At 36.8% G+C, this 20,000-nt stretch overlaps 2 protein-coding genes across 2 annotated transcripts in view; one reads left to right on the top strand and one right to left on the bottom strand.

The window, feature by feature from the left end:
- LOC137630708 (paired mesoderm homeobox protein 2A-like) overlaps nucleotides 1-20,000 on the top strand; it is an 84,439-nt gene that overhangs the window by 16,896 nt on the left and 47,543 nt on the right. The gene's annotated exons all lie outside the window — the stretch shown is intronic.
- The window catches only part of LOC137630707 (uncharacterized), a 9,090-nt gene continuing 1,772 nt past the window's right edge, over nucleotides 12,683-20,000 (bottom strand). The window contains exons 2-5 of the mRNA XM_068362342.1: nucleotides 17,006-17,285; nucleotides 15,150-15,308; nucleotides 14,515-15,045; nucleotides 12,683-13,386 (exon numbers count right to left, since the gene is read on the bottom strand). Of these exons, the coding sequence (XP_068218443.1) occupies nucleotides 13,199-13,386; nucleotides 14,515-15,045; nucleotides 15,150-15,308; nucleotides 17,006-17,285 (1,158 nt within the window). The 3' untranslated portion in view covers nucleotides 12,683-13,198. The remainder of the gene's footprint in view (nucleotides 13,387-14,514; nucleotides 15,046-15,149; nucleotides 15,309-17,005; nucleotides 17,286-20,000) is intronic.

Here is a 20,000-nt window from a genome sequence, read left to right as displayed (position 1 = left end):
TACCTTTTGCTAAATATATCTCGCATATCTGCCTTACTATAAAAATCTGATTCAGACAACTCCTACCTCTTCTAAAACCACCCTGTACTTCTAAGATTGCATTCTCTGTTTTATCCTTGATCCTATTAATCATTACTCTACCATACACTTTTCCAACTACGCTTAACAAACTAATACCTCTTGAATTACAACACTCATGCACATCTCCCTTACCCTTATATAGGGGTAAAATACATGCACAAACCCAATCTACTGGTACCATTGACAACACAAAACACATATTAAACAATCTCACCAATCATTCAAGTACAGTCACACCCCCTTCCTTCAACATCTCAGCTCTCACACCATCCATACCAGACGCTTTTCCTACTCTCGTTTCATCTAGTGCTCTCCTCACTTCATCTATTGTAATCTCTCTCTCATTCTGATCTCCCATCACTGGCACCTCAACACCTGTAACAGCAATTATATCTGCCTCCCTATTATCCTCAACATTCAGTAAACTTTCAAAATATTCCGCCCATCTTTTCCTTGCCTCCTCTCCTTTTAACAACCTTCCATTTCCATCTTTCACTGTCTCTTCAATTTTTGAGCCAGCCTTCCTTACTCTCTTCACTTCTTTCCAAAACAACTTCTTATTCTCTTCATATGAATGACCCAATCCCTGACCCCACCTCAGGTCAGCTGCCCTCTTTGCCTCACGTACCTTGCGCTTTACTTCCACATTTTTCTCTTTATATTTTTCACACTTCTCTATACTATTACTCTGCAGCCATTCATATATATATATATATATATATATATATATATATATATATATATACATATATTATATATATAAGTATATATATATATATATATGTGTGTGTATATATATATGTGTGTGTATATTTTATATATACATATACAGTATATATGTAGGCCTTTATATATGTACTGTATATATATATATATATATATATATATATATATATATATATATATATATATATAGAGAGAGAGAGAGAGAGAGAGAGAGAGAGAGAGAGAGAGAGAGAGAGAGAGAGAGAGAGAGAGAGAGAGTATATATTATATGACATATTCAGCAGATATCATAACTGTCATTAAGGCAGAACACCACAAGTAGTTGCTTCCTTGGCAGTAAAACGTCTACAACGTTAACGACTTTTTGCATCTAAATAAAGGCTCATCACAGTAACATGTTAAACTTTCTTACACACAGTTATCTTGCATTCACTCTTAAGTTTCTAGGATATCGAGGCCCTTACTTTCCAGCATGTTTATCCCTTGAGCTATGCAACACTATAAAGCCTTCCTCTCATACCCTTGAGAACTTCTGTTGGGAAGGAAACATACTGTGATGCGGGTTCAAATCCGCAGCCGACTAGTAAGAGAGCCGGACACTTTGCTAGCCGTGTAGACACCTCAGAATTATGTATGGAATCGACGGATAGGTTTGCTTAAAGCAAATGGGCGTTACAGACTGATACACACACAAACAAAGCTACTCCAACACCTTCTAAAAACATAACAGACACCCCACACGTCTCGAACTGTAGACCTAAGTGTGGCAGGACTCACGCTGCTGGGAGTAAAGACGTTGGTGACCGTTACAACTCGTGAACATACGCTACCGGGTCTAAGTAATTTCAGGGATGGTAGCTGATCAGGACTCCGGTCTACCCCAAAGCCAAAGCAAAGTCCTTCAAAAAGAAGGCAACCGTGGTTACCCCATGCAAATGGGAAAAAAACTTGTTAATAGAAGAAAATATCATATCTGAGTGCATTGACTGTGGTGCTTTTCACACTGCATTCATATACATGGCACACATGAAGTTTTCAATGTATGAGAATAACTCGTCGGATACATACCATTCTACTCCTAGAGCTTCGAATGCCTCTCAAAAGGTGCCACTCGTTTGAATTAAGTTTAATGCTTTAATTTTTCCCTGGCCAGCAAATGCACTAACTGAGTCACATCCTGTAGAAGCATGAACACCTAGCGTGTACAATATTAGTCTAATACTGTTCTTTTTGCCTTGTCTCAACAGTATCTTCGTTCAAATTTGTATAAAGTGAGAGAAGTATCACAAAGACATCAGTGTCCTCAAAAATGACTATCACATTCTTATAAGTTTTGGCTGCATGACTCGCATGGAATGCATGTCTTGTGTCCGCCTCCTGTGGATGTCAACTTTGGTTACATAAAGTGTGTGATTGCAAAATATTCCTCGCCCATAGTCACTGAAAGTAATGTTACCCAATTTCTCCCTGTTATCTTCTTCCATCCAATTTAATGCAAGGAACTTAGTGAGCCGCTTTTGCTTTATATGTTTGAGAAGGAGTCTTATAGTTTTTGATGCAAGGATTTTATCTTATCTAAAGAAACAGGACTCTGTACCGCACGTGTTTCATACACGCTGATACACTATAATGCTACAGTTTTTTTTATCCCGCTCACCTGCACTGATGATAGAAAACCCTATTTAAGCTTGCCATCGCATTTTTCACATTGTTTGAATTTTTGTGCCATTGTTGCCTTCAACTGTTTGTATATAAGCTCCTTATCTTATTGAATAAACCTATTTATTTTCACTTAGCCTCTCTGTTAATAACTTACAGCCACCTAACACAATTGGTGATTGCCAAAGGACCAGCTTCCCAATGCCTTTTCGGCCACCGGTGCGTCCTACCCTTTTAATCCCTAACATCCACCTCACACAACTTCTTTTGACCCACGACTGAGTCTTCCAGCAGGACTGAATGTTTCTTGTAGATGTCAAATACAACACCACTACACTGACTGTTTTGACCATCATTGAGAATGCAACTCAAGATCCACTTAGCCAATTCACTAAACGTAAGATTTTTTTCTCCATGAATTTTCTGCACATATCCCATAGCATCAATAACTTTTAATTTTCTGCAAATATCCCATAGCATCAATAACTTCTATTTGTGTTGGATATACCGGAATCCAGACATGGATGATTCTATCTTTGACTGTCTTACCATTAGGGCTAAGATACAAGATGATAGAAAGGCTTCTTTTGTCTTTGTTGGTGATTTCAATGCTCACCATAGGGAGTGGTTAAATTCTGTTTCTCCTACCAATCACCATGGTTAAAAGCTTTAAACTTTGCCTGTGAATCAGGCTGTGAGCAAATCATTGGTGAAGCTACTCACAGGTCTGGTAACTGCTTGAACCTCGCATACACCGACTCCCATGTCTTTATAACAAGTAAGGTTGGTTCTGCAGTTGGGACATCTGATTATGCTTTGATTTCATTAGCAGTGAAGACTGAGTAGCCTGCCCCTGATGTAACATACTCATGTAAGATTTATATGAAATTTCAAGCTGACTGGAATGGGATTTTAAGTGATCTTTTTGGGCTTGAATTGGTCACAATTGTATAGTGTTGTTGATCCAGTTGTCCCTTTAAAATGAGAATCTAGTCAACATAGTTGATAGGAGTATCCCTTCTCATGAGCCAAGATACCGAGTGAAGGACAAACCGTGGTTCAATGGAGAAGCAGGAGGCCTATCTTCTTTGGAAGGGTAGCAGATCAGATTTGACTTGGAATAACAATACTCAGCTTAGAGCTTTTGCTCAGAGAATTTATGCTTCGGCAGAAAAGGAATACAATTTAACCATAAAAGAAACCCTTTCTGGTACAACCCAGGAAAATAAGTGGTGGACTACCCTTAAATCTGCACTCTTTGGTGTTGATGCAACAGTCCTCCTTTACTTAAACCAGATGGCTTAGTCACTCACTGTCCAAAGGAAAAGGCAACCCTTTTGGCTGATGTGTTTGACAGTGTAATGAGAAACTTGATCTTCCTCATTCTTGTTTTCCTAAGGCTAAACTAGGTAGTTTAGCTTTTTGATCTCGTGAAATTAAAGCTCTGTTGACTGACCTTGATGCTTATGGAGGTGTAGACCCAAATGGTATTTTTCCTTTGTTTTTTATGAAGACTTCAGATTTCCTGGCTCCAAATTTATCCGTTATTTTGTGCAAGTTAGCAAGGAGAGGAGCTTTTAGCACTTGTTGGAGAATGGGTTTTGGGTAGCTCAAGTCCAATTGATTACCGCCCAATTTGCATAACTCATATTATCTAAAGTTTTTGAATGTCTTTTGGCAAAATGTCTTAATAGGTTTGCTGAAGGTAATTGTCTGTTCCTTGGTTTGCAATTTGGGTTTCGTAAAGGCCTTGGAGCATGTGGTGCCCTTCTTACAACTTCAAATGCTGTACAGAAATCCCTTGATTGTAGTCAGGAAGTTTGTATGATTGGCCTTGATTTTAGTGCAGCCTTTGACCGTGTTAATCATGAGGTCCTTGTTTTCAAACTCAAACATTTGAGAGTGGGTGAGTCATTTCTTAGCATCATTAGTGAACTTTTAAGTAATAGATCACAAAGAGTTGTTTTTGATGGGCACCATAGTGAGTATAGGAATGTGATATCTGGTTTTTCCTTATGGTAGTGTTCTTGGCCCAGTACTTTTCATACTATATGCACATGACATGTGGTTTGGCCTGGAAAACAAGCTTGTTGCATATGCAGATGATGCTACACTCTTTGCATCAATTTCCTCTCCTGAATGTAGATCTGGGGTTGCTGAATCCCTTAATAGAGATCTAGCTAGAATTATTGCATGGTGCAAATTATGGGGCATGAAGTTGAATTCTAACAAAACTCAAAGTATAATTGTAAGTAGATCAAGGACAGTGGCTCCTCAACATCCAGATCTCAGCATTGATAATGTTTCTTTAACTCTGTATGACTTTTAAAATTTTAGGTGTGATTCTGGACAGCAAATTTACTTTTGAGAAACACATTAGGTCTGTGTCTTCTTCAATTGCACAAAAAATTGGCTTATTGAGAAAGTTTTTAAGATTTTTGTGATCAATCTATTCTGAAGAAATGTTTTAATTCCTTCATTCTACCTTGTTTCGAGTATTGTTCTCCTGTCTGGTCTTCAGCTGCAGATTCTCATCTTAATTGGTTGGACAGGAACTTACGGTTTATTAAATTTCTTATTCCTGTTCTAGATATTAATCTTTGGCACCGTTAATCAATTAGATCGTTATGCATGTTGAATAAGATTCTTCATAATTCTGGTCATCCTTCAATTTCAGATCTTCCCGGACTGTTCCCTCCTGTTCGTAATACTAGGTATACAGTTAATTATAATAGCTAGGCCTTCTCCATCTTGAGGTTCAATACTACAGTACTCTAGAAGTTTTATTCCAGCTGTGACCAAGTTGTGGAATGATCTTCCTAGTTTGGTAGTTGAATTGGTAGAATTTGAAAAGTTCCAGCTTGCGGCAAATGTTTTTTATGTTGAACAGGCGGACATAAGTCTTTTTGTAGTTTATATGTGAAATATCTATTTTGATGTTGTTACTGTTTTTAAAATTGTTAATTATTTCTCATATCGTAGAGAGTGGGGTTCCCCTGCTGTATGGGACCGGAAAAGCAGCCGTCAAAGTATTTTTTTCCTTATTTCCTTTTCTCATTGTGCCATTTTTCCCTGTTGGAGCCCTGGGGCTTATAGCATCTCGCTCTTCTAACTAGGGTTGTAGTTTAGCTAGTAATAATAATAATAATAATAATAATAATTATTATTATTATTATTATTATTATTATTATTATTATTATTATTATTATAATAACTTGTATTAGCACTACCTTCTTCATCGCAAAATTTAACCTATTTTCCAAGATGCATGCTGAGATTTGATTTTGCTCTTTTCTTCAGTTATCCAACTGTATTAACAAAGGCCTAAGGCTTGGAACCTAATGGGTAACATAAGATTTCTTGCATATCTAGTCTCCTACTTTGTGCTGCTAGAAGCATATGGCCAAACGTACAATAATTTTGCTTTTGGTGCTATCTCTTTGGCTGTTCCTCTGGTGATTGTGTTTTTCTTCATTGCACTAAACATTTTCAGTATGAGCTTTGGTATTGGATCATAAAATCTTGTGCCTCCTTGTAATTTCTCAAGACGAACAGCCCAAGCTGCCTCACCTTCTTTGGAAGCTTCCAGCAAATCGTTTACATCATATTGGGGTGCCTCTTTCCCTGTGGAAATGCTTACAAGGTCAATAGTATCACTGTAAAATTGGTTGATCCACGTTTCCTCAATCATGCCTACAGTAGATGACAAATGTCTTTCGTTTCTTTTCATATGGGATTCTTGTAGGTCCAAGTGACCAAGACATGGCTTATGTGCAGCAATTAGTTCTTTGAGTCTTCTTAAGGTCTCTGCACCGTCTTCTGTTGTAAGATAGTAACGTTACACAGCACTTGGCTTCAAGCTAAAACCTCTAGTTCCATCAATGGTATGGCTATCATTGTTAATTGTCTCCTCCAGGGTCTAGTCTATAGGAATACAGCTGAACGAGCTTGAATTCTGTAACTGAACCGCAAAACCTCCAAGAAAGTATCTTGGAAGTTCAGGTGATTTGTGCTCCTAAGATGCTATCTATAAGAAGTATTGTAAAGTGGAAGGTATCTCGCATAGTTAGTTATATCAACAGTGAAGCACCATGGTGTAATCTTCTTTATACGGGCAAGGTAAAAGTTCCATTCACCTTTCAGATCTGCTCTTATCAAGCCAAGCATAATTTCTATCAAGTCCAAATAGAGCATCCAGAATTCTGCTAAAAATTATCCAAAATTCTTTTCCACATACCATCATTCAGGCGCAAAGCGTGGGTAGACTCAAAGATTTTCACAAATTTCATCAACCTATTTCAAAGCTGCATTCTAACAATTCTGCCCTAATAACCCTCATAAAAACTTAATGTGCCAGCTTATGAAGTCTTACTCCTCTGTTGTATTGTTTACCATACAATACTTTATCAATTGATTCCTCTGCTATAACCCTGATTCAACAGCGAGGTCTCATAATCCAGCATCACAAAATAATTTGCCAACAATTGAAACCAAGTTACAAATGGCATGAAAGTTTTCCCATCATCAAAACAATACCTTCAAACTTCAATTGAATTTTCCATGCTACTTCTGTCAACTTGGCATAAAGGGCTTGATCATTAATAACAGCTATGTGTTGAAGTGACAGCTGTTCTTTAATAGTGCTCTAGAAAGAATTTTATTTGCTCTAGAAATCTTTGTTGCAGGGTTATTTATGGTAGACATATAGCCGCCAAATTTGTCTATTGTAATTGTGGTTGGATTCCTTGTTTTGATATTGAATCCGGTCCAGGAGCTGATGATTTGGTATGATAAATCATGAAGACGAGCTATTATCCTCAAAAAAGATGGTGTAGGTAACATCTGCTCAAAACATCCTCGAATAACAAACAAATTTGGCTCGGTCAAAGGAGGAGACGAGTTTCTCTTTTCTGAAATGTTTATCGGAAGAGGTTTCCAGTCCACCTATATGGTACGCCATTTATCTTTCTTGTCTCAGACTGATTTTTGGCTATGTTTATGCCAAAAAATTATATTCATTTTTCATTATTTGAAATTAAGTTTTTGTAACTAATCAGCTAAGATTATAATTATTATTACTTTTACAATGGAAAGGGATGTTTGTGTATTGTAGCTGAGAGATAATTGGGTCATACGGGTAAAATGTTACCAATGTCTAGTCAAATGTAATATATCAGTATACGACCAAGTGGGGTAACTAACGTGATGCGTTACTTTCTATCTGGTATAAGTCCCTTTATCTTTTTCAGTAGGAAAACTGACCATCTGATGCCTAACTTGTGATTGGTCATAAAACTTTGTGAAATCCATTTAAAATTCCTTTTAGAAAATACTATTCTTCACCCCCCCCCCTTTTTTTTCCTTTTACAAGAAAGTTAACATATAATACATATGTGCATCCAGCATTTTTATACAAGTAATTAGAGATCATTTAGAAGCTAATAGCTCGATGGAGCAAAAAGTTATTAGAAAAAATCTGAAATGTTTTATTTCTGCATAAAAAAACGGTGGCAGCTATCTTTTAAAATGGCCACCAAAATGGCACTAAGCTGTGGATGCGAAATGTCCATACACTAATTTTGGACACCAGACATCAGCGTAACCAAACACTAGGATTGGATCTGTTCACCAAATTTATTCTCAAACTCGAAATTTTGGTGTTTGGCTCATGCTATAAGCCGTAGGCAGCTCCAACATGGAGAATAGCCCAGTAAAGAGGAGAAATGAAGAATCAAAGGGAATAGTGAGCCCGATCAGAACTCTTAACCCAAGATAGTGGAAGGCCATAGTATTACCCAAGACTAGAGAACAATGGCTTGATTTTGGAGTGTTCTGCTTACCAGAGCTAAATAGTCTCTTCTACTCTTACTAAGTGGAAAGTAGTCACTAAACAATTACAGCGCAGTAGTTAACCCCATATTAAAAGAGAATTATTTAGTTATCTTAAGTGTTAGCACTAGAGGAAAATGTATAAAGTATCACCATCTACGCCTATTGACGCAAAGGGCCTCGGTTAGATTTCGTCTTGAGCTTTTAAATCTTTACTTCTCCCTTCATCATCTCCTACTTCACGCTTCATAGTCCTCAGCCTTGTAGGCCTGGGTCTTTCAGCTTTTCTCGTGCCATGTGGAAGCCAGTTAAAAGTTTGGTGAACTCATCTCTCTCGGGGAGTGTGAAGAGAATGCCCAAACCATATCCATCTACCACTCACCATGATCTCATCCACATATGGCACTCTAGTAATCTCTCTTAAAGTTTCATTTTTAATTCTGAACTGCCATTTAACTCCCAATATTCTTTTGATGTCATTGTTCTCAGATCTACAAAATCTGTTGGATATCGTTTCATTGTCTTAATACGACTCCTGTCCATACAGTAACACCGATCTCACTAAGCCGATATATAGCCTGAATTTTAATTTCAGGCGATTTGATTTCCGAATTTTACTCAACTTAGCCTGATTTATTTTTTTCACCTGTTTATTAAACTCTGTTTCCAAAGACCCTGTATTACGATATCATAGTTCCAAAATATTTATACCTCATTAATCCTTTCTCCTTCCAATGATTACATCTAAAGGTGCGTCCACATGGTCGAACCGTGTCCGTCGAACACAATTGTTACCAGTTACCATTGTGAAAGAAGTGTTAATGACGTCAATAACGATCACCAAGTGGTGTGTCGGACAGTGCCTGTGTTCGTAGAGTCCGAGCTTCAGACCTTCTCCGACGGCGAAGTGGCACTATGGATAGATTTCTACTTGTTTATCGGATTAACTTTAACTAATAGAAGATTAGGTATCACCATCCCTGTAAACGTGACTAGTTGTAATCTAGTTACGGAGGAAAGCTAACTTTGAGATATAAGAGAGGCTCACTTGCTAATCAAACAGTACTGGCAGAGTCCATGCTTATAAAGCATCAAAGCAAATGTTTACGAAGACAGAAATAAATGTGTAGCAGCAATAAATAAAATAACGTCAGAAATTCCGAGAAGTGGAATGTCTAACTGGTTTACAAGTCGAAGAGAATATGGGATCCATGATGGGTCATCACAAGGAAGAGTTACGCAAAATGGGAAATATAAAAGTCTGAGGTTGGTACAGAAGACATTTGCCCAACCAAATTATGGTTTTTCGATACACAAGTGTAGCATAACAGAATCTGTTTCAATTATGGACACGAAGTCTCTCATTTGCTCGAAGAAGTGTTTGATCATGAGGAAAAAACGTAATTCTCTCTCTCTCTCTCTCTCTCTCTCTCTCTCTCTCTCTCTCTCTCTCTCTCGAAAAGGGGAAACAAATTTTGAACATATCTTTATCACTGAAACAATTTGGATTTAGTTAGCAACACATAATCCGAAGTATGACCAGCCTCAAACATTAGTTATTTCTTGGAATAATCTAGGCTATACATTGCACGTTAATAACAATAACATCGTCTGGTCACTGATAGGCTTATGTGATTCTGAATGCCTCCAGATGTGCTTCTGGATAAATGCTTCCTCTCATACATGTGTCCTTCTTAGTTATAATAGGTTTAAATTCTTCGATAAGATGAATGAAGCGTTTGGGCCCATCCGCATATAGTTTTCAACGTCTGATTCATAATCAATTTGAGTTTCCTTTAAAATGGATGGATGGCTTCTCTTTTAACTCCGTCTTTGCAACTAGTCCTTCCATGTACCATTCCATTGTTCTCAAAAGATCAGGAATAATCATGCTGCATAATTTGATTTATTGGATTGTGTTTTTATGGTTATGATGCTCCGTACTTGAAGCTGACTACTTGATTCTCGAGTACAGATTATAACACAAGAGATGCCAGCGGATATCAGCTTCGGACATTTCTTCCGGTCTTTGTCTTGAAAAAGGAGTAGAAATCCTAGTAGTCAACTTCATCTGGTACCACTGTTTGTTACAATATCAACTTCCCTCATTTCAACGCTTATGACGTCATTCTCTTTTAATTAAGATATGGTAACAGTGTTTGTCTGACAGACATTGTTCGACCGTGGATGCACCTTAATATTCCAAAATCCGTTTTCATCATCTGTCTGTCTTCTATTTATCTGAGCTCAACCTCTTGTGATATTTCATGCATTCTGGCAAGCAAGCATTGTCAAGCCCGTGGTGTTCTGCTAATAAAGACAATCTTCATCTTACTCTAGGTCAGCTAATTTCCCCATTACCAATCCAGTCAAATCGTTCTCCACCATCCCCAACCGTTCTATGCATTACAAAATCCATGAGGAGGATAAACAACATATGGGACAGCACATTCCCTTGGAGTACTCCACTTTTCACTGTTAATTCATTTGTTAAGCCTCCACTAACATTAACTTTGCACTTGCTATGATCATGAACAAAATCAAATTTACATTTTTAAGAGAAATAACATAATAACGCAGAATTGGCCGGTGCACACTATCAAAAGGCTGTTTCATAGTCTACAAACTTCATCAAAAGTGGATTTTTTAAATGGAGATTTTGTCAGAACTAACTCTAAATCCTGCTTGTTCATCTCTCAGCTTTATGTCAATTTTTCTCTCAGGTCTCTTTAGAATGAACATATTATATATTTCCATGACAAGTGACTCAAGTGTGATGCCTCTAATTATTGCAGTCGATCAGATACCCAGTGTTTTGCCATTAGCACCAACACTCCTATTACGTTTTGCCTCTGAAATATTCGGAGTGTCACAATTTTCGGCCATATCATCTCTGCTATTATACCATCGTATCCAGGGTTTTTCCATCTTTTGAGTTTTGTAATGATAGCTTTGACAACACACTATTCATTCATGGGCACATCAAGGTCTTCCTCAGCTTCAGGTATATCAATCAAATTATTCCCTTAATACCTCCTATTCATGACATCAAAGTGTTCTATCTAATGTTGCCTCTCTTCATCTTCTGTTATAACAGACATCTCTCTAATTTGATGGGTATATTCAATGTAGGAAACCAGAATAATCAATTTAGGCAAAGGAAAAACGAGCTGTAACCAGGTGAGGATCTACAAGTAATGTCTGGCCAGTCAAAGGACCCATTAACTCTCTAGCGGTTGTATTTCGACGGTGGTTGGTGCTTTGCCCCATCTTTGATAAATTTCTTTATACAAACGGATAGATTTTATTATTTCGATTTTAAGGATTTTATTCTCCAGGAAGGCTTTGAGTGTTGGAATGATAACTTTTGGAAATTCAGAACAGCAAAGCTTTGGTTTTTTTTTTTATCATTTGTGTAACCCTTGGCATTTTCCGCTTCAAAAGAGAAAATCCTTTAAATTATAACTGGAAGACAATCTAATGAAAAATATATTGAATAATAGACTTATAAAGAGGCAGAAATAACAAGTTCTAACCTACGTTTCCTCTAAAAAAAATAAAAAAAAATAACTAATATGTAAAATTCCTAACGGTTGTTAATTTAACGAGTTTGATAGTCCATTTTAGGATTTTATAGCCTATGGCAAGAAACCAAAATCACAAATTTGTAGTAATTATAATTAATTCTGATTGTTCATGAGATGATATATAGATTTACTCTTGTGCATAACAAAATGCCATAAAGAACGGATGAGGGAATTCTATCAGTCTGAACAGTAAGTCTCTCGCCATCAATGTTATCGATAGGCTTGTACTTATGAAAGGACTTCAGTGTCGTATTCTAAGCATGGCATTGTAAACAAAGTTTCTGTGGTTAAGAACAAGGACATTTTCTTTTAATGTGATTTTCACATTTTTTAATAGAATGTCGTTCAAGGTTTATAGCTGCATGGCGGTAGTAGTCTGTTTTAACACGCGGTGAACTGTAAGCTATACTCTAGTTGACCTTAAGCCATTAACTGTATTGCCTTTTCAGCTTTCTATAAAGCTTCTTCCAGATTATTTATTCATAAATAAAGTTCCAATACATTTCTCAAGACATCCAATCTTTCTTGAATCTTCAAAGCCATTCACCAACACTTAGAAAATAAATAAAAAGTATCCTTTCAATTTGATTGAATTTTTAACTAGAAATAGTGAATAAAATTTGTATTTCATAGAACTTTTCGATGTTTCAATTCAAATTATGGCCGGTTATGGCCAGTTTAAAATACCCATTTCTATATTGTCAACAACCCAAAAAAAAATGGTTTGATTGTTATGGCATAACAACCATTCTCTCAACCAAATTCTTGGACAATTTTTTTTTTACAGAATCTATTCAAATAAGTAAATATATTTATTCATAAAAAGGGAGACATTGAAAATTAAAATTTTTATAATGTTAAACTTGAACATTTTTTCTTCACAAATTTGATAACTCCAGAAATCAAAAGATTAGAAAGATTAAAGTAAAAAAAAAAAATAACATCAAATGGATGGAAAAGTAAAATCTATATTTAAGTACACAATTTAAATTCTTTAAAAACAAACTATTTTGGTGGCTAAGCTCAATTTTTAGATTGATAATAGTTTTCTTTTAAAATATTGTCTACACTTCATTTTTCCAGATATTTGTACCAGTTTAATTAAATAATTTTCAGGCAATTTCCGTTTGTTTTTCGAAAACTTGCAACTTCACCCCCATGAAAAGCATTTAAGATTCATTACACAATAAGTGACTTAATTTTCAAATTAAGGTAATTACACCTAATTAAAATTTAACTTAAGATTAAATCTTAAACAATTTTACACCTCTGTTATAGATGTATGATTACATAAGAATGTCCCTTTCATTGCAATTCTAAATCCCACTTCCATAACCTGCCCCACCCGAGCTGGTAATACACTGGCGGTCTTCTGTGGCGTGGGCGTCTCTGTTCCTGTAGTGAAACACCATAGCTCCTCGCCATTTCTTGTAAGCTATGGCGCAAAGTGCTATCAGGACGATGATTGCCAACGTAGCTATTACTCCTATGAGACCGATTTTACCTAGGGGGAAAACAAGGTAGCTTTAGATATCAGAATTGTTACCTGAAAACAAAAAGCATCGGCTTCAAGTACCGTATTTCCCGTGTCATAAGACGCTACCAGTGGTAAGACGCACCCTTGAATTAACAGAGCAGTTTTTTATGGAAAAAAAATAGTTTGTGTTAGCGATTATGACGTAGTACATTTTCATATTTGGGGTGTACAGTATTATGAAATGTAAGTTATTAATTATCTGCACGTCGGTAATCGCAATTTATGACATATCCATATGTATTCTATTGACCATTAAAGCAGTCTTAGTTGCCACCACAACTACGTTTAGTGTTTGGTGCTTCAAGTGTTGTTTACATGGAAGTAGTGTTGCCAAATATTCTTAATCAAATTTTGGTAAAGGAATAATATTCCAGTAATATTTCTCAAATTCCTCATTTAGCCTGCACATTTCACCCAAAATCAACTATTGATAAAAAACAGTCTAGAATTTTCTCTTGATTGGAATAATTTTGCTAATGAATGTAAGACTATCTCTGGTCACTTTTCTGCTAACTTGGTAACAATTCACTAAACTAACAAATATTTGTTTTTCAAGGTCGTATTCAGAAACTGTCTGTTTTATATCATTCCGGAACTCAGGCTACGAAGTTATTATCAAAATATTGCTTCATCACAAATTATGAAAAAATAGATAAATATTACATAACTAATTTGTCATAGCGTCGTCTATATGTTTGCTTGTAGAAGGGAGTTGGGGATTCATCATCAGCGGATTACCAAAACAAACAACTTGCTATTGTACTTCATCAAACAAAGTACTATATAAAAAAATTTATTGGTTAGATATGAATGATAATTATAGGTTTACATTTTATATCTGGCGAGTGTGAATACTTGTATGGCATTATTTTGGGTGTTTGAGTGTTGTTAAACTTCCCTACGCAACTTTTTCTTAAGTGTTAAGATGCCCGGTGATTTTGGGGGGGCATTTTTTCAGGAAAAAAAGGTGCGTCTTATGACCCGGGAAATACGGTATTTGAAATTTTTCATAGCTATCATTTGTCAGGAAATAGGATCTATAAAATTATAGCTTACGTACCTAACTTCACCTAGATTTTGAGAGAGAGAACTTACCAGGACTCCTAGGTGGAGGAGGGACCGTGACATTGTGCGCACTTTCTGTCGTCGTAACAGTAGTATGATCTGTAAAATTTTCTGTAACAGTCTCCATCTTTTCATCCTTTGCGTCGGTGACAGAAGCGTCAGAGTCGCCTTCATCAATAAACTCTTCATTATTAATTGGAGAAATTTTTGAGTCGGAATTTGTAGTCGTTGTTTCATCAACTTCAGTTGTCGTTTTAGGAGTCTGCGCTATTTTTGTTGTTTGAGGATAGTCTTCAAAGTCACTAACCGATTTGTTTTCAAGAGCTGGTCGAGCTGCACGGCCTTCGTAAATATCAGGCACATAGCTGGTTTTACTTAGGTCTCCGATGGCAGGAAGATTACAGTCCACAATCTCACCAGTACTGTCTTCGAAGACTGCCTCGCAGGTGCATGGGAGAACCGAGCATTCAGCCTTGGGGTGAGCTGGACAATTAGCCTTCTCACAAGGAGACTCACTCAGCCTACACACCTTTACTGGGTCTGTTGGACAGGGAATCTCTCCTGGAATGGAAATTGAAGAGATGTGTTATGGTATCCAAAATAATACTGATTATCAGAAGGTTTGTAGCAAAATTGCAGAGCATCATACCACACCACAGACTCGCCTTTGCAAGTAGCATAGCACTTATGTTCCTTGTCGAAGTTGTTTTCGTTGCCTCTGCATCCGCCATACGTGAACTTATAGCAGGTTTCATCAGAGGCATTATAATACCAACGAGGTATGAACGCTCTGCAAAGCCCGGTATCTGGCTCAAGATGGCAAGCTGGCGGTAGTGGTAAAAGAATATTAAGCATTAAAAACTCCTAAGATCAGTTTTCAAGTAATGTTAAATAAAACCTTTGGTTTTCAATACGTTAAGCTAAATAAAATTAATTCAAATAGGCGACTTAGGTAGTTTGAAAAATTAATTATGCATTAATATATTACAATAATCCAAGCATTAAGTACTGGATATATAAATTTACCTTAAAGCCTAGCACTGGGACCTGTGATACCATTCAACACTTGTGCACCAGTGGGCAATCCTCTCAATAGCACCATGGAGCTAAGTTTAGAGGGGTTGAACAGCAGGATGGAAGAAAAGTGGGGACGATGGTATATTCTATTTACCTAGGCACTTCCCTCAATTTTTTGGGGCAGCTGACATCAAACTAAGGAACAAAAGAGGACCTTTCTTCTCCCTTCTCCTCCCAGCCTGACGAGGGATTTATCCAAGTTTGGCTGGTACTGCTAGGGTGCCACAGCCCACCCTCCCCCGTTATCCACCGCAAATGAAGTTCCATACACTGAATCTCCTACTGCTGCTACCTCCATGGTCACCAAGGCAACAGGAGGAAGTAGCAGGGACTACCGGAACTGCATCACTATCGCTCACCTTTCATTCCCATTTCTACCACACAGACTTGCCTCTCTCACATCTATCCTCCCATCACCTAGAGCTTTCTTCACTACCCATCTACCCAAACCTTGGCCTTCTTCTTGTACCCCTCCCATCAACTCTTGCATTCATCAACTTCTTTATCAGGCAGCCACTCTTTCTCTCAACATTGCCAAACCACCTCTACACATTCATATCCACTCTAGCTGCCAAAACATTTGTTACACCCGTTCTCACCCTCACTACATTCCTAACCCCATCTAATTGAGATGCACCAGCCATAATCCTCAGACAATTCATCTCGAACACATTCATTTTCCGTCTCTCAGTCATTTTCATCCCCCACAACTCCAATCCTTACATCACAGTTGGTACAATCACTTTCTCATACAGAACTCTTTACATTCATGCCTAGGCCTCTATTCTTTACCATTCTCTTCACTGCCCCCAACTCTTTGCATGCTTCATTCACTTCCTAACGTACATTTGCTTCCACTCCACCATCTGCTGCAACAACAGACCCCAAGTACTTAAACTTATCTACTTCAAGTAATTCTCCATTCAACATGACATTCAACTTCGCAGCACCCTCCCTTCTCGTGCATTTCATAACCTTATGCTTACCCACATTAACTAACTTCCCTCTCACATATCCTTCCAAACTCTGTCACTAATCGACCAAGCTTCTCTTCCGAGTCTGCAGCCAGCACAGTATCATCCGAAAACAACAACTGATCTACTTCCCATTCATGATCACTCTTCTATCAGTTTCAATCCTCGACCTAGCGCTCGAGCATTCACCTCTCTCACCACTCCATCAACAAACAAATTGAACAACCATGGTGACATCACACATCCCTGTCTCAGCCCCACTCTCGCTGGAAACCACTCACTCGCTTCATTTCCAATCCTAACACACTTTAAAGCTAATGTTGGTATATTAGAAAGCTAAAAAGGTAGTGCAGCTAGGGCAAAAAGGATACAGTGAAGTCCTTTTAGTAATATCTACGGTAAACATTTCGCTGTACACTGACAGCACTCCCCTCCGGTGCAATCATTGAAATGTATAGCATACTACTTACCATGTTTGAGATTATACATAGATGAGTTTTCTCCATCTCCCAGAAGCTCTGATTTGTTGCTTTTATTGTGAAGAGAATCTCTTAATTTATTAAAGAGGTCAGTTTGTGTGCTTTTATCAGCTATCGTCGGAACAGCACCAACCAGACTTTCCCTGGCATTGGAAATACCAAGTTTGGAAGATTTGTCAGTATCTCCCACCTTAGTGTCTTCGTAGCCAACATTTGATTGTTTCCCATCGCTGACTTCAGTCGTTTCTGCTGTTGAGACTCCTGTCAAAGCCTGAAATAAATTTGCCACTAATTACCATTTTCATCAAACCCTTTTGATTAATACCAGCAATGTTATGAAGTTATATTTCCTAAGTACATTTCTAAAAAAAAATTATATTGCTGGCAGCAGATGACAGATTTTGGAAAATTTTACATTTAGAATTTGTGAGTCTTGGAACTACTTGGGAAACAATTGCTTAAGGTTTTAAAAACTTATCGAGATTGAAAATGTATGAAGTATTAGCGGTGGTAATAAATGTTTTACATAAAAAAGTGCTGCTAAAATACCATTCCTCAGACATTATAAAAAAGCAAGGCAGTCCGACAAGCTGTTCGAAAATTTAAGAAAAATTTCATCTGACCCACTTCCTTCAAAGTCGGTACAAATTTTCCCGTTTAATCAAACTAACGAGTGATAAAAGTTTACTTTATAGTATGTAAAACTTAATAGTTCATAGCTTTTGAAAAACAAAATTTGAAATATTAGAATATGTAGTTTCATTAAAGTAATCAAACTCGTCGGTTTCCAAAACTTGATATTGGCCACCCATTCAACCAAAATGTTAAGATCTTACACAAGTTTAATTAAACAAATTTAATTTCGTGAAACTGTGTTCGTTTGAAGGAAAATTAAAATATTAATTCTACAGTAGATATCAATAAGAGAATGATAAGATTAATAATTCGCTGATGCATTAAGCCTACCCGACATTTCATTTTTATAATTCTTTAGCCCATTGCTGTCGATGCGGTAACGTCCCTGACTGGTGATCACCAGACTGGGGTTCGAGTCCCGTCAAACTATTTAGTTCCATGGTCGCTACAACCTCACCATCCATGTGAGCTAAGGATGGGCGATTTGGGAGGGGGGGGGGGAAATAGGTCTATCTGCCGAGTCATCAGCAGCCATTGCCTTTCCCTCCTTGGTCATAGCTTGGGCACTATTCATATGTATATATGGTCAATGTCTATGGTATTATCCTGCTTGATAGGGCAATGTCACTGTTCCTTGCCTCTGCCATTCATGAGTGACCTTTAAACATAATAAAATGGTCTTATTTTGCTATAATTTTTTCGAGATCTTGCGTCATCTACAGGACATTTTCAAAGGCTCCAAAGCAGCATTAAGAAAAAATAGCATTTCATGCTATGCTGTCACAATGGTAAATATTTTCAATAGTTATTTCCATTAGATTTTTGGGGAAATTATGGAGATATTTAAGACTCTCAAGAAGCTAAAGTCTGTTTCCTAAGTGCTTCGATAATGTGGATTTGACAAAGGCGGAATAGACTGTTGATACTCTAAATATTTAAGAATGCGTTTCCATAAGCGATAGTACTAGGAAAATTACCCCAACGTACCTCCTTCAAGGTACCCCTGCTTATCTTGTCTCAATCCCATTTGTCCAATATTGGGCGAGAAGTGCTTCACACAGTGCCTAGCTACCCCCTACTCAATTCACACAATTTTGGGGTCAATTTTCAAAGTTTCTTTTGGCGTGATGGAACAAAGTATTAGAAACTGTAAAATCAAGTAAATGAAAAGTCATAACAGCCAAGTAAAGTTTTAAATACAATAAGATATAAAATATACAGTAGAGTAATCACGTCCCAGTAAGGTACGAATAAAAACCACTTAGTTCTAGAACAATAATTGCAAGTGACAACTATTTCAAGGATTAAGGAAATAAGAGCGAGTATACTGTGAGTCATAAACTATTTTTTACTCCTAAGTTGAATTGATAACTAACTTATTTTAAATAGAACCGAGAATTACATGCATTTTTCGTAATCAAATTTGGTCGTATTTTAATACAAATTTCGTCATTAGCATAGTTCCCTATTCTATTAAAGTAGGAAATGGTACCAAATTATAGGTTTTTTGGGAGGATGATTATTTAGAATTTTAAGTTTTGAAAATTTATTCTAATAATCAGTGGATTTACTTACCATATGACTTTTCCTAATTTCACTTAGGGCTCACTATTCTCTTTTATTACTCTCCCTCTGGTTTTGTTAGTTTTTATAGTTTACATAGAAAATATTGTAATATTGTTACTGTTCTTAAAATATTTTATTTTTTCTTTTTTCTTTTCCTCACTGGGCTATTTTTCCCTGTTGGGGGTCCCTGGCCTTATAGCATCTTGCTTTTCCAACTATGGTTGTATCTTAGCAAGTAATAATAACAATAATAATAATAATAATAATAATAATAATATTTATCGTTCTTATTTCCTCATGCTTTAGACGCGGCCACTTATGCGTAATAGCGCACATGATTACGCACGAGTTCTTTTCTGCGAAATCAACAAGACATGCTACATTGCAAGGCTTCCCACCGGTGCAATTTTTTACCTGAAGGCCGTTGTATTGTGACATTAATTATATGATCTCTTAACAGCATATACATATAGAAGGTTAATTTTTATTGGTTATTATCAAGTACACAGATGCTTTGGAAAAAAGGACTTTAAACGCTATTATAACAAACTAATGAGACAAGATCTCGCCCTTCAAAATCTCATTGGAAAATCTGTTATGCTACAGCTTTGAAAAATGAGAACGTTGGATACCATATTTCTGACCATGAAAAAAAGAACCTATGGAAAACCTAGTGGTAGTGGCCTTTATGACTGTTACATTTCGAACTGGTATGCATGAAATAATTTTCTCTGAAGATTTGAGGCTTGATTTTTTTTTTAGTATTTTGGTAGTCTTAAAGTAT

Source organism: Palaemon carinicauda, chromosome 38 (genome assembly GCF_036898095.1).
Source record: "Palaemon carinicauda isolate YSFRI2023 chromosome 38, ASM3689809v2, whole genome shotgun sequence".
NCBI lineage: Eukaryota > Metazoa > Arthropoda > Malacostraca > Decapoda > Palaemonidae > Palaemon > Palaemon carinicauda.
This window is presented reverse-complemented; position numbering and strand designations above follow the sequence as displayed.